Source organism: Stomoxys calcitrans, chromosome 3, assembly GCF_963082655.1.
Source record: "Stomoxys calcitrans chromosome 3, idStoCalc2.1, whole genome shotgun sequence".
Classification (NCBI taxonomy): domain Eukaryota; kingdom Metazoa; phylum Arthropoda; class Insecta; order Diptera; family Muscidae; genus Stomoxys; species Stomoxys calcitrans.
This window is the reverse complement of record NC_081554.1, coordinates 138547361-138562663: the sequence shown is the minus strand read 5'-3', so window position 1 is coordinate 138562663 and position 15303 is coordinate 138547361. Positions and strand designations below refer to the sequence as shown.

Sequence of the window (15303 nt, the reverse complement as noted above, 5' to 3'; positions counted from 1 at the left end):
GGCAGTTATATCCAAATCTGGGCCGATCTGGGCCATCTTCAAGAAGGACAACGATGTGCCTATCACAGCTCACTTTCCTAAATTTCAGCGAAATCGGACAATATATGCACCTTTTATGGGATCAAGACCTTAAATCGAGAGATCGGACTATATGGCAGCTATATCCAAATTTGAACCAATCTAGGCCAAACTGAAGAAGGATTTCAAAGTGTCTAACACAACTCACTGTCTCAAATTTCAGCAAAATCGGATAATAAATGTGACTTTTATGGGCTTAAGAACTTAAATCGGTAGATCGGTCTATATGGGGTCTATATCAAGATATAGTCCGATGTAGCCCATCTTCAAATTTAAACTGCCTATGGACAAAGAGGAATCTGTGCAAAGTTTCAGCTTAATAGCTCTATTTTTAAAGAATATAGCGCGATTTCAACAGACAGACTGACAGGCAAATGGATACGTATACTTTATAGGATCGAAAATTCATATTTCGATGTGTTGCAAACGGAAGACAAAATGAATATACCCGCAACCTTTGGTGGTGGACACAGAAAACTTCATCTTAGTACTAAAGTTAACAAGTTAAAGCGTGCTAAGTTCGGCCGGGCCGAATCTTATATACCCTCCACCATGGATCGCATTTGTCAAGTTCTTTTCCCGGCATCGCTTTTAAGGCAAAAAAGGATATAAGAAAAGAGTTGCTCTGCTATTAAAACGATATCAAGATATGGTCCGGTTCGGATCACAATTAAATTATATGTTGGAGACCTGTGTAAAATGTCAGCCAATTCGAATAAGAATTGCGCCTATTGGGGGCTCAAGAAGTAAAATAGAGAGAACGATTTATAAGGGAGCTGTATCGGGCAATAGACTGATTCAGATCATAATAAACACGTATGTTGATGGTCATGAGAGGATCCGTCGTACAAAATTTCAAGCATATCGGATAATAATTGCGATCTCTAGGGATCAAGAAGTCAAGATCCCAGATCGGTTTATATGGCAGCTATATCAGGTTATGGACCGATTTGAACGTTATTTGACACAGTTGTTGAAAGTAAGAATAAAATACGTCATGCAAAATTTCAGCCAAATCGGGTAGGAATTGGGCCCTGTAGAAGCTCAAGAAGTCAAATACCCAGATCTGTTTATATGACAGCTATATCAGGTTATGGACCGATTTCAACCATACTTAGCACAGTTGTTGGATGTCATAACGAAATACTTCGTGCAAAAATTCATTCAAATCGGATAAGAATTGTGCCCTCTAGAGGCTCAAGAAGTCAAGACCCAAGATCGGTTTATATGGCAGCTATATCAGGTTATGGACCGATTTGAACCATACTTATCACAGTTGTTGGGTATCATAAGAAAACACGTCGTGCAAAATTCCATTCCAATCGGATAAGAATTGCGCACTCTAGAGGCTCAAGAAGTCAAGACCCAAGATCGGTTTATATGGCAGATATATCAGGTTATGGACCGTTTTAAACCATACTTGGCACAGTTGTTGGATATCATAACAAAACACGTCGTGCAAAATTTCATCCCAATCGGATAAGAATTGCGCACTTTAGAGGCTCAAGAAGTCAAGACCCAAGATCGGTTTATATGGCAGCTATATCAAGTTATAAGCCGATTTGAACCATACTTGGCACAGTTGTTGGATATCATAACAAAGCACGTCGTGCAAAATTTCATTCCAATCGGATAAGAATTGCGCACTCCAGAGGCTCAAGAAGTCAAGACCCAAGATCGGTTTATATGGCAGCTATATCAAAACATGGACCGATATGGCCCATTTGCAATACCAACCGTCCTACACTAATAAGAAGTATTTGTGCAAAATTTTAAGCGGCTAGCTTTACTTCTTCGGAAGTTAGCGTGCTTTCGACAGACGGACGGACGGACATGGCTAGATCGACATAAAATGTCACGACAATCAAGAATATATATACTATATGGGGTCTCAGACGAATATTTCGAGTAGTTACAAACAGAATGACGAAATTAGTATACCCCCCATCTTATGGTGGAGGGTATAATTAGCCGAAATTTCTAGCAAAGTGATTCAGTAGCCCATATCTAAGCAGTACTATAAAGGAACTAAGACGTCCGGTCATACATGTATATTTTGAAGACATACATAGTGTTTTTGAAGGCAATAGAAAGTTTAGCACTCACTTTATGACCAAGTGTCATCGCCGTTGGGTCAGTTCCTTGAGCGACTAGCGTCCAAAAATTTCCGAAAAATTTAGAAATATTTTGATCCATTTCACAGTTACAGATGGATTTGCGGAATTTTTCGATTCGGAAACAAGTTGGATGGGCCCACCACCCGAAATGAAATCCTGGCTATGTTGGTGATTCCCATATATATTTTCGTCCTATTTCGATTAATACGCAAGAATTTAGTCATTTGTTACTCGATCCTCTTAAATTTTCTTTATAAGTCTTCTGATCACTGGCAAACTTTATAGATATCTGTTCAAATTTTGATATAGCTCCCAATTATGTGTATCTCCCGTTTTTCACGGGAGATACAAAGGTTAAACAATGGAGAAAAATGTTGTACAATAACCATCAAAATAGAGAGATTTCCCACGCGTTTTATTTTTTTTTTTTTCAAGTAGCTGCCATATAGACCGATCTTTCGAATTAGGGTCTTAAGCCCATTAAAACCTCATTAATTGTCCGACTTCCCTGAAATTTGTAACAGTGAGATGCACAAGGCCAACCGTTATATGGACGGAATATGATCCACATCAGACCATATTTAAATATAGCAGCCGCACAGACCGATCTGCTGATTTAGGGTCTTAAGCTCATAAAAGTTACATATACTACTCAATATCGCTGACATTAAGAATAAAGGGTTTTATAAAGTTTTATTTGTGCTGATATTTTACTCAAGGCTTTTTCGTATGCACACAATAAAAATAAATGTCATGCGAATATCTCAACTATTTAAAAATTTACAAAAATTTTCATCTTTTTATACCCTCCACCATAGGTTGGGGGTATACTTATTTCCTCATTCTGTTTGTAACACCTCGAAATATGCGTCTGAGACCCCATAAAGTATATATTGGGTTGCCCAAAAAGTAATTGCGGATTTTTTAAAAGAAAGTAAATGCATTTTTAATAAAACTTAGAATGAGCTTTAATCAAATATACTTTTTTTACACTTTTTTTCTAAAGCAAGCTAAAAGTAACAGCTGATAACTGACAGAAGAAAGAATGCAATTAAAGAGTCACAAGCTGTGAAAAAATTTGTCAACGCCGACTATATGAAAAATCCGAAATTACTTTTTGGGCAACCCAATATATTCTTGATCGTCATGTCATTTTAAGTCGATCTTGCCATGTCCACCCGTCTGTCCGTCCGTTCGTCTGTTTGCCGAAGGCACGCTAACTTTTGAAGTAATAAAGCTAGCCGCTTGAAATTTTGCACAAATACTGTTTATAAGTGTAGGTCGGATTGAAAATGGGCCAAATCGGTCCATAGCTGCCATATAAACCGAACTTGGGTCTTGACTTCTTCAGCCTCTAGAGGACGCAATTCTCGTCCGATTTGACTGAAGTTTTGCACGTGGTGTTTTGGTATCACTTCCAACAGCTGCACTAAGTAAGGTTCAAATCGGTTCACAATCTGGTATAGCTGTCATATAAACCGATCTTGGATCCTGACTTCTTGAGTCAATAGAGCGAGCAATTCTCATCAGATTTGGCTGAAATTTTGCATGAAGTGTTTTTTGTGACTTCCAATAACTGTGCTAAGTATGGCGTAAATCCGTATAGAACCTGATATAGCTGCCATATAAACCGATCTGGGATCTTGATTTCTTGAGCCTCTAGAGGGCGCAATTCTTATCCGATTTGGCTGAAATTTTGTACAACGGTTTCTCTCACGACCTTCAACATACTTGTCTAATATGGTGTGAGTCAATCATTTTCTTGATACAGCTCCCATATAAACCTATCTCCCGATTTTGCTTATTGAGCCCCTACAAGGCGCAATTCTTGTCCGAATGAACTGAAATATTACACAATGACTTCTACAATGTTCAGCATTAAGTTATGGTCCTAATCGGACTATAACTTGTTATAGCTCCAATAGCAAAACAGTTCTTATTCAATATTCTTTGTTTGCCCAAAAAGATATACCGCACATAGAACTCGACAAATCAATGATGGAGGGTATATAAGATTCGGCCCGGCCGAACTTTTTTGTTTTGTTTACTACGGCCATTATACACCAATTACTTTCTTTTTTATTATTTTGCTTCTTTTTTTTTTGCTTTACAGATCCAAGTAAAATATTTTTATGGAAAAGTGTTACTTTTTTCTATTTCTTTTTTAATGCTGATTTTCCTTTTTATTGCAGAAATTCACAACATTCTCTACCGTCACATTAAGTCTTTTTGTGGGACTAGTCATTTTAAGTGAGTATGAAATCAATGATACCGTAACAAAACGTTTAGAAAAACCGTAGCTTAGTAATAAACGAAGGCTAAAGAATCGAGAATAAAACAGTACTAACCAACAAAGGAAAGTGAATAAACTATTAAAAGTTGCGATACGAGTAAAAAAAATATTACTCATATATATTAATATGATTGCCTTTATAGAATAGACAATAAAGCTAATAATAATTTTATTACTATTTACGTTAATATCAAGAGAACAACGTTTATTTGTACTTAAGATATTGACATCCCAGTAAAGTATGAAAGTAATGGGATAGTGCGCCCTTAGGACACGATTACAGGATGCAACAAATACCGTCCGTATAATAATATCGCCTGATTAGCATTTATAGGGTAGGTGTGGGGTATTATAAAGCAGCACCGGCCGAATTTTGTCTTACATGATTGATTAATGATACAATAGTGCCTATTTTTATTTCCACCACCATAGGATATATTCATTTAGACATTCCATTTGCAACAAATCGAAATATCAATTTTTGACCTTACAATATATTTCTGATCGTCCTAAAATTTGAAGACGATTTAACGATGTCCGTGTGTTTGTCCGTCTGTTGCAATCACGTTACAGCCTTCAAAAATTGAGATATTGAGCTGAAATTTAATACAGATCCGTATATTTTCCATGAGCAGACTAAGTTCGTGAATGGGCCATTTCGAACCAAATTTCGATATAGCTCCCATTTAGGCCGATCTGCCCATTAAAGGTCTTATGTTCATAAAGGTCGCAATTTTTGTCTGATTTCACTGAAATTTGAAACATTCATTTGTCTAGTCATTGGTCTAGATCGGACTATATTTTGATATTACTGCCATCAGGGACGTAGCCAGGATTTTATTTTGGAGGGGTCCACCCTTCATTTTTTGTAAATTGAAAATTTCCAAAAATCATCTCTCGTTGTGAAATTGGTAAATATACCTCAATATTTTGTTTTTATACCCCCAAAATAGGATTTGGGTATACTAATATCGTCATTCTTTTTGTAACACCTCAAAATATGCGTCTGAGCCCTCATAAAGTATACATATTCTTGATCGTCATGCCATTTTAAGTCGATCGAGCCGTGTCCGTCCGTCCGCCTGCTTGTCGAAAGCACGCTAACTTTCGAAGGAGTAAAGCTAGCCGATTGAAATTTTGCACAAATACTTTTTATTAGTGTCAGTCGGTTGGGATTGGCCATGTTTTGATATAGCTGACATATAAACCGATTTTGGGTCTTGACTCCTTTAGAGGGCGCCATTCTCGTCCGATATCACTTCCAACAACTGTGTTTAGAAGATTCAAATCGGTTCATAATTTGGTATAGCTGTCATATAAACCGATCTTGGATCTTGACTTCTTGAGCCAATAGAGCGCGCAATTCTCATCCGATTTGGCTGAAATTTAGCATGAGGTGTTTTGTTATGACTTCCAATAGCTGTGCTTAATATGGCGTAAATCGGTACATAACCTGATATAGCTGCCTTATAAACCGATCTGGGATCGTGACTTCTTAAGCCTCTAGAGGGAAGAAGTTTTGTATAACGGCTTCTCTCATGACCTTCAACATACGTGTCTAATATGGTCTGGATCGATCTATGTCTTGATACAGCTCCCATATAAACCTATCTCCCGATCTTGCTTCTTGAGCCCCTACAAGGCGCAATTCTTATCCGAATGAACTGAAATATTACACAATGGTAGGAGTCATTGTGTAATATTTCAGTTCATGTTCACCATTCATTATTGGTCTGAATCGGACTATAACTTGATATAGCTCCAATAGTATAATAGTTCTTATTCAATATTCTTTGTTTGCCTAAAAAGAGATTCTGTGCATAGAACTCGACAAATGCGATCCATGGTGGAGGGCATATAAGATTCGGCCCGGCCCAACCGATCTGACCCATCGGCAGTGACATTCAGAGCTGAATTTTACACTGATTGATCAGCTTCAGTATTTTGAAGACATTTTTTATTTGCGCTTATTTTTGTTCTCAAAGCAGTTTTATGATTTCATCAGGTTTTTGCTTTTGTCGGTCTTTTGTTTTAAATGACTTTTATTTCCATACAATTTTACGCAAACACACTGAAAACTGTAAGCACTTTAATTGTATATTTAGATTCTGGTTAAATGATATCGCTAATTACTTCTTCGAACTTAATGAAAATCGATCGAAAATTCTCTTTTCGGTAGAAAAGATGTCCTGTAAAAATTGCACCCTGTAAAAATTGCACCCGATTATCGCACATGCTTATAATTTCCATCATGTCTCTATAAGTCCTAAAGTTTTCCTAATTTATTGGAGATAAAATAAGAAAAGATGGTGATGGTAGAACTAACAAGTAAAAGCGTGCTAAGTTCGGCCGGACCGAATCTTATATACCCTCCACCATGGATCGCATTTGTCGAGTTCTTTTTCCTGCATCTCTTCTTAGGTAAAACCGGATATAAGAAACGATTAGCTCTGCTATTAGAGCGATATCAAGATATGGTCCGGTTTGGACCACAATTAAATTATATATTGGAGACCTGTGTAAAATGTCAGCCAATTCGAATAAGAATTGCGCCCTTTGGGGGCTCAAGAAGTAAAATAGAGAGATCGATTTATATCGGAGCTGTATCGGGCTATAGACCGATTCAGACCATAATGAACACGTATGTTGATGGTCATGAGAGAATGCGTCGTACAAAATTTCAGGCAAATCGGATAATAATTGCGACCTCTAGAGGCTCAAGAAGTCAAGATCCCAGATCGGTTCATATGACAGCTATATCAGGTTATGAACCGATTTGAACCATACTTGGCACAGTTGTTGGATATCATAACAAAACACGTCGTGCAAAATTGCATTCCAATCGGACAAGAATTGCACACTCTAGAGGCTCAAGAAGTCAAGACCCAAGATCGGTTTATAATGCAGCTATATCAGGTTATTGACCGATTTGAACCAAACTTAGCACAGTTGTTGGATATCATAACAAAACACGTCGTGCCAAAATTTACCAATTTACCAACACCAACCGACCTACACTAATAAGAAGTATTTGTGCAAAATTTCAAGCGGCTAGCTTTACTCCTTCGGAAGTTAGAGTGCTTTTGACAGACAGACGGACGGACATGGCTAGATCGACATAAAATGTCACGACGATCAAGAATATATATACTTTATGGGGTCTCAGACGAATATTTCGAGTAGTTACAAACAGAATGACGAAATTAGTATACCCCCCGTCTTATGGTGGAGGGTATAAGAATCAGAAACACGAAGAGATTTCTACGTCATTGCAGTTGTAAACATATTCTTTCTTTGCCCACTAATTGATATCAAAAGACCTATCGGCAAGCGTAAGTGTAATATAAAATTTGCTCTCATAGATAAAACCCTGCTGACTAATGTTATTTTAACACATTTCCTCACTTAAGGTGGGTATTAAGTAAGTGTTTACAGTGAAAATTTACATTTTTACGGTTTATTTTTGTTGGTAATATAATTTGAAGCAAAAAGACTCTCTGATTCGCATTATTTGTGATAAAATTTTAATAACAGTGTTATGTTAACAGTGAATTTTTTGTGTTTTTTTAAGTAATTATGAATATTATGGGTACTTCACTGTGAAACACGAACTTAATACTCACCTTTTTGTAAACATGCAGTTTGGCTCGTCGAATTTCATTACATAACGTACCTGGGCACACGGAGCAGCAGCAAGAGCCGTTGCAGTTTTCTAGCGTTAGAAATCATTAATAAAACTTCGAAAAAATGCACACAAATAACTTGTGTATGCCAGCTAAGTAGTCTATAGAAAGAAGTCTATCGTTCCAAAGAAAATACATGCGGTGGAAAAGAAAAGCTAGTGCGAAAGGTGTCGAACTTGTGTTACTATCGTGCTTACAGCGTAGACACGTTTTCGTGGTATATTCGGTATAACTACGACCTTCCAATGTATAGCCCTTGAAGCCTCCACACATAATATGGCCGATGAGTTATTCTAATTAAATGACCAAACGCGTCCCATAGTTGTTGGTGTGTGTTGTGATCTCTGGCTTTCCTTTTCCCTTGTAAAGATCTTCGATCATTGAACTCACCTCGAAATAGAAACAAATCGAAAAATTAATAATCACTTTTTGGAAAAGTTTTTCAGACTAACAACAAAAATATTTCAATATCTTTTCTATAGATAAAAATTTCAATTAAAATAATTAAACGAGAATTAGGTAAAAATTCATATAGAAGTATTTCTTAGAAACATTTTTGCCAAATATTTGTCATTCGGAACAATTTTTAAAAACAAATTTTTTGTCAAGAAAATTCCTTGAAGATTTTGGCTTAAAGAAACTTTTAACAATTTTTCGTTTCAATCAATTAAAAAATGTTATCTTTTAGGAAAATTACATTGCGAAAAATATCCAAGAATAGAGCTGCCTTGGAAAAATTTTAGCTCAAGTTTGGATAGAGGTATCGTAATAAAATTTGAATTGGCGTAAAGCGGACGACTGAAACTAGTTACAACAATTTTTCCCATCATGGTTTGGGGTAAAATTGGCTTGTCGAAAGTTAGCAATTTTTATATCCCAAAAATAAAACGAAAAATTTTCTCAAAATTCTTAGGAGTGATATATCTGGAATCCATTTCAATGTATTCATGCATTTGATGGTTTCTATTTAAAAAAAAATAAATTTTTTGTTCCTCTACATTATGTATAACTAAAATTTCATCAAAATTGGACAACGGAATCGAGATCAGGCGTAATGGGTAAACAATTTGCCTTTAAAATTATTTATTGATTTACAATATTTATATGGCAAAGATAAGCTTGATAGCAAGATGTAAATATGTTTAAGCAATATGTAGGCAATATGAGGGCCCCAGGGTCCACACCTGGCTAAGTCTCTAGCTGCCATATATACCGATCTTCCGATTTAGGGTGTAAAGCCCATAAAAATTGCATTTATTGCACGATTTCGCTGAAATTTTAAACAGTGAGTTGTTTAAAGTCTCTTGCTATCCACCACGAATATGGTCCTGATCACATTATATTTATATAAAGCTACCATATAGACCGATCTGTAAATTTAGGGTCTTAAGCACATAAAATCCACATTTACTATCTGATTTTGCTGAAATTTAAAACAGTAAGTTGCTTTAATCCTTCCGCCATCCGACTAAATTGTGGTATAGATTAGATTATATTTAGATAAAGCTGCCATATGGACTGATCCTTTAAGTTTGGGTCTTAAACCAATAAAAACTGCATTTATTACGAGATTTGACTGAAATTTGAAACAGTAAGTTGCTTTATAAGCATCCTGCCATCCGACTAGAATATGGTCCAGATCTGACCATATATAAATATAGCTGCGATATAGACCAATCTTTCAATTTAGGGTCCTAATCCCATTAAAATCGGATTTATTGCCGGATTTCGCTGAAACTGTCACTTGTATAAGGTTCTCGGCACTTGAATCAAATATAATCCAGTACAGCCCATATTTGGATATAACTATGGATATGGTAGTGGAGTCAAAGGGCGATTTTATTGTTATTATCTATTGGAAACACTGGTTCAAACAGCTCACGCACGCTTGCAAATAATTGAGTTTTATTATTAAAATGCGTGCTTTGTTAAGAAAGCTCATGGACGAAAGTTTATGGACGAAGCTCATTTTTGCCTCAATGGGTATGTTAATAAGCAGAATTGTCGATTTTGGAGTGAAGATCAGCCAGCCATGATGTGAATCGTAACTTAACTGTGAATGGTAAGCGCTACCGTGCATTATATCCAACTGTTTTTGCCTAAAATGCAAGAGCTTGACCTGCATGACATGTGGTTTTAACAATACCACATGCCACAAAGCACGCCTAATAATAAACTTATTGAGAGTCGAGTTCGGTGAACATTTTATTTCACGATCGGGACCAGTCAATTGGCCCCCTAGATATATATTCTTGATTGTCTCGTAGTTCTGAATCGATCTAGCCATGTCCGTCCGTCTGTCGATATCTGCAGATTTTACTTCTTGAGCTTCTATAAGGCACAATTCTTATCCCATTGGACTGATATATTCCACAATAACTTCCACAATGTTTGCCATTCAATTCACTTATGGTCCGAATCGGACTATAACTTGATGTAGCTCCAATAGCATAACAGTTCTTATTCAATATTCTTTGTTTGCCTTAAAGAGACACCGCGTAAAGAACTCGAAAAATGTGATCCATGGTGGAGGGTAAATAAGATTCGGGCCGGCCGAACTTAGCACACTTTACTTGTTTTTAAATAAGTATAAGGTTTCAAACATATGTTGGCTGAAATTGCTCCATCCTTCTCCGAGATTTATCGTCTTTGAAATTAAGCAGGATCGGTCCACCCTTCAGATATCAATAAATGGCATACCCCATTTTTTTCACAGAAAAATAGTCCTACAGTTGTTGAGCCTATACAGAACACATAGTCAACCAAACAAACCAACAAACACAAATTGTATTTATTAGATAGCTGAGCCCCCCCGCTCCGCTGCACTTTATAAACAACAAGCTTAAGTATTTTTATAGGTTCCATCGTAGATTGGGGACATACCAACATCGTCATTACGTTAGTAATTCATTGAAATAATGATCTGACACCCAACAAAGAATATATATTTTTGATCGTGTTGACATTCTAAGTCTATTTTGCCATATTCATATGTATCTCCCTCCATCTGTACGTCCGTCTGTCGAAAGCACGATAACTTTCGAAGGAATAAACTTGGTGCTTGAAATTTTGCACAAATACTACATATGGGGCCATATCGGTCCATGTTTGGTAAAGTTGATATATGGACCGATCTCCCGATTTGACATCTTGAGCTTCTGCAGGGCGCAATTATTATCCGATTTGCTGAAATTTAGTGCTATGACGTTTCTTATGACATTCAAAATATGTACCAAGCATGGCTTCAATCGATCTAAAACCTGATATAGCTCCCATATAAACCGATCTCACGATTGCGCTTCTTGAGTCCCTAGGGGTGCTGTTCTTGTCTGATTTTGCTGAAATTTTGCACAACGTTTCCTCAATTAATACACATTCCAAATATGGGATGAATCGTTAAACCTGATATAGCTCCCATAAAAACCGACATCCAGATATTACTTCTTGAGCTGTTACGGGGCTACCCAAACCAAGTGTGGGTGTAATAGGTTCATGACTTGAAATAGATCCAATAAAATAGCAATTCTTATCCATTATCATTTACATGCCTCTAACGAGATACCGGGCAAAGAACTCGACAAATGCTATCCATGGTTGAGAGTATATAAGATTCGCTCCTTAGCACGCTTGTACTTGCTTACTTACAACCACGTATGTCTCCTTAGTACCATTTGTTTAAAAACGTTATCGTTGCGATAATTTTTTATTCTATAGAAATTATTGACAATATTATGCCCTCCACCATAGGATGGGGGTATGGTAATATCGTTATTCAGTTTCTAACACATCGAAATAGTGGTCTTAAACCACTTATATATTCTTCATCGTCATGACATTTTAAGTAGACTAGCCATGTCCGTCCGTCTGTGGAAAGCACTCAAACTTTCAAAGAAGTAAGGCTAGGCGCTTAAATGTTTGCACAAAAAAGGGTGCATTTTTTAGAGCTATAGGAAAGTTTTTCAAAAAAACACACTAAATTAAAACAAATAAAAGCGTGCTAAGTTCGGCCGGGCCGAATCTTATATACCCTCCACCATGGATCGCATTTGTCAAGTTCTTTTCCCGTCATCTCTTCTTAGGCAAAACAAGTAAAAGCGTGCTAAGTTCGGCCGGGCCGAATCTTATATACCCTCCACCATGGATCGCATTAGTCGTGTTCTTTTCCCGGCATCTCTTCTTAGGCAAAAAAAAGGATATAAGAAAAGATTTGCTCTGCTATTAGAGCGATTTCAAGATATGGTCCGGTTTGGACCACAATTAAATTATATGTTGGAGACCTGTGTAAAATGTCAGCCAATTCGAATAAGAATTGCGCCCTTTGTGGGCTCAAGAAGTAAAATAGAGAGATCGATTTATATGGGAGCTGTATCGGCCTATAGCCCAATTCAGACCATAATAAACACGTATGTTAATGGTCATGAGAGAATCCGTCGTACAAAATTTCAGGCAAATCGGATAATAATTGGACCTCTACAGGCTCAAGAAGTCAAGATCCCAGATCGGTTTATATGGCAGCTATATCAGGTTATGAACCGACTTGTACTTTATTTGACATAGTTGTTGAAAGTAACAATAAAAAACGTCTTGCGAAATTTCAGCCAAATCGGATAGAAATTGAGCCCTCTAGAAGCTCAAGAAGTCAAGTCCCCAGATCTGTTTATATAACAGCTATATCAGGTAATCAACCGATTTGAACCATATTTGGCACAGTTGTTGGATATCATAACAAAATACTACGTGCCAAAATTCATTCAAATTGGGTAAGAATTGCGCCCTCTAGAGGCTAAAGAAGTCAAGACCCAAGATCGGTTTATATGACAGCTATATAAGGTTATGGACCGATTTGAACCATACTTGGCACAATTGTTGGATATCGTAACAAAACACGTCGTGCAAAATTCATTCCAATCGGATAAGAATTGCGTACTCTAGAGGCTCAAGAAGTCCGGACGGACGGACAGACGTCCACATAAAATTTCACGACGATCAAGAATATATATACTTTATGGGGTCTCAGACGAATATTTCGAGTAGTTACAATCAGAATGACGAAATTAGTATACCCCCCATCTTATGGTGGAGGGTATAAAAAGGATATAAGAAAAGATTTGCTCTGCTGTTAGAGCGATATGGTGCGGTTAGCACCACAATTAAATTATATGTTGGAGACCAGTGTAAAATGTCAGCCAATTCGAAAAGAATTGCGCCCTTTGGGGGCTCAAGCAGTAAAATAGAGATATCAATTTATATGGGAGCTGTATCGGGCTATAGACCGATTCAGATCATAATAAACACGTATGTTGATGGTCATGAGAGGATCCGTAGTGCAAAATTTCAGGCAAATCGGATAATAATTGCGACCTCTAGAGGCTCAAGAAGTCAAGATCCCAGATCGGTTTATATGGCAGCTATATCAGGTTATGAACCGATTTGAACCTTCTTTGACACAGTTGTTGAAAGTAGGAATAAAATACTTCATGAAAATTTTCAACCAAATCGGATAAGAATTGCGCCCTCTAGAGGCTCAAGAAGTTAAGACCCAAGATCGGTTTATATGACAGCTATATCCGATTATGAACCGATTTGAACCATACATGACACAGTTATTGGATATCATAACAAAACATGTCGTGCAAAATTTCATTTCAATCGGATAAGAATTGCGCACTCTAGAGGCTCAAGAAGTCAAGACTCCAGATCGGTTTATATGGCAGCTATATCAGGTTATGAACCGATTTGAACCATGCTTGGCATAGTTGTTGGATATCATAACAAAACACGTCGTGCAAAATTTCATTCCAATCGGATAAGAATTGCACACTCTAGAGGCTCTAGAAGTCAAGACCCAAGATCGGTTTATATGGCAGCTATATCAGGTTATGAACCGATTTGAACCATACTTGGCACAGTTATTGGATATCATAACAAAACACGTCGTGCAAAATTTCATTCCAATCGGAGAAGAATTGCGCACTCTAGAGGCTCAAGAAGTCAAGACCCAAGATCGGTTTATATGGCAGCTATATCAGGTTATGGACCGATATGGCCCATTTACAATACCAACCAATACCGACCTACACTAATAAGAAGGATTTGTGCAAAATTTCAAGCGGCTAGCTTTACTCTTTCGGAAGTTATCGTGCTTTCGACATACGGACGGACGGACATGGCTAGATCGACATAAAATGTCGCGAAGATCAAGAATATATATACTTTATGGGGTCTCAGACGAATATTTCGAGTAGTTACAAACAGAATGACGAAATTAATATATCTTTAATAGATATCAAATCTTTATTTGAATCGATAGTACGGTCCATAAAATTTAATGCTCGAAGATTATTTCATTCAAATGTTACCGTAACTGCGCCTCAAATGGTCCATCCGCATAGTCCAATTTTGGCATACTCTTTACACAATTTCGGCCGGTATTGCACGAAAAAATGCTTCAGTGTTGTCTTCCAATGCTTCAATTGAAGCGGCTTTGTCTGTATAGACATGCACTTTAACAAAGCCTCATAAAAAATAGTCTAAAAGCCTAAACCGTACGATCTAGGTGGCCAATACACCGGTTCCGAACGTGAAATAGAATGTTCAGCGAACTCGCCTCTCAAGAAGTCCATTGTGACATGTGGCACTGTCTTGTTGAAACCACATGTCATGCAAATCCAGCTCTTGCATTATGGGCCATAAAAAAGTTGGACATCATCCAGCGCTCACAACTCACAGTAACGTTACGATTCGCATCATCTTTGAAGAAGTACGATCACCAGCCCGTAAACCGCACCGAATTGTGACTTTTTCGGAATGCATTGGTAGCTCTTGCAATGCTTCTGGCTGATCTTCACTCCAAAATGGACAATTCCGCTTATTTACGTACCCATTGAACCAAAAATGAGCTTCGTCCATTAACTTTCGCAAGCATTTTGATAATAAAATTCAATAATTTTCAAGCGTTGTTCGTTTGTTAGACGATGGTTAAATTATAGACCAATCTATAGATATTTGACAGTGAAACTAAGCACGAAACGTGCGTGAGCAGCTTAAATCTATGTTGCCAAAAATATAATAGCTAAAAAATCATAGTGTAGGTCGGTTGGAATTGTAAATGTGCCATATTGACTTCTTGACG

The 15303-nt window shown here is 37.2% G+C and overlaps 1 protein-coding gene across 3 annotated transcripts in view; it reads left to right on the top strand.

The window, feature by feature from the left end:
• Positions 1-15303, top strand: part of LOC106090537 (dual oxidase maturation factor 1) — a 273000-nt gene that overhangs the window by 157026 nt on the left and 100671 nt on the right. For all 3 annotated transcript variants that reach the window (XM_059364202.1, XM_059364200.1, XM_059364201.1), the window contains one exon: positions 4388-4445. In XM_059364202.1, coding sequence (XP_059220185.1) covers positions 4388-4445 — 58 coding nt within the window. The remainder of the gene's footprint in view (positions 1-4387; positions 4446-15303) is intronic.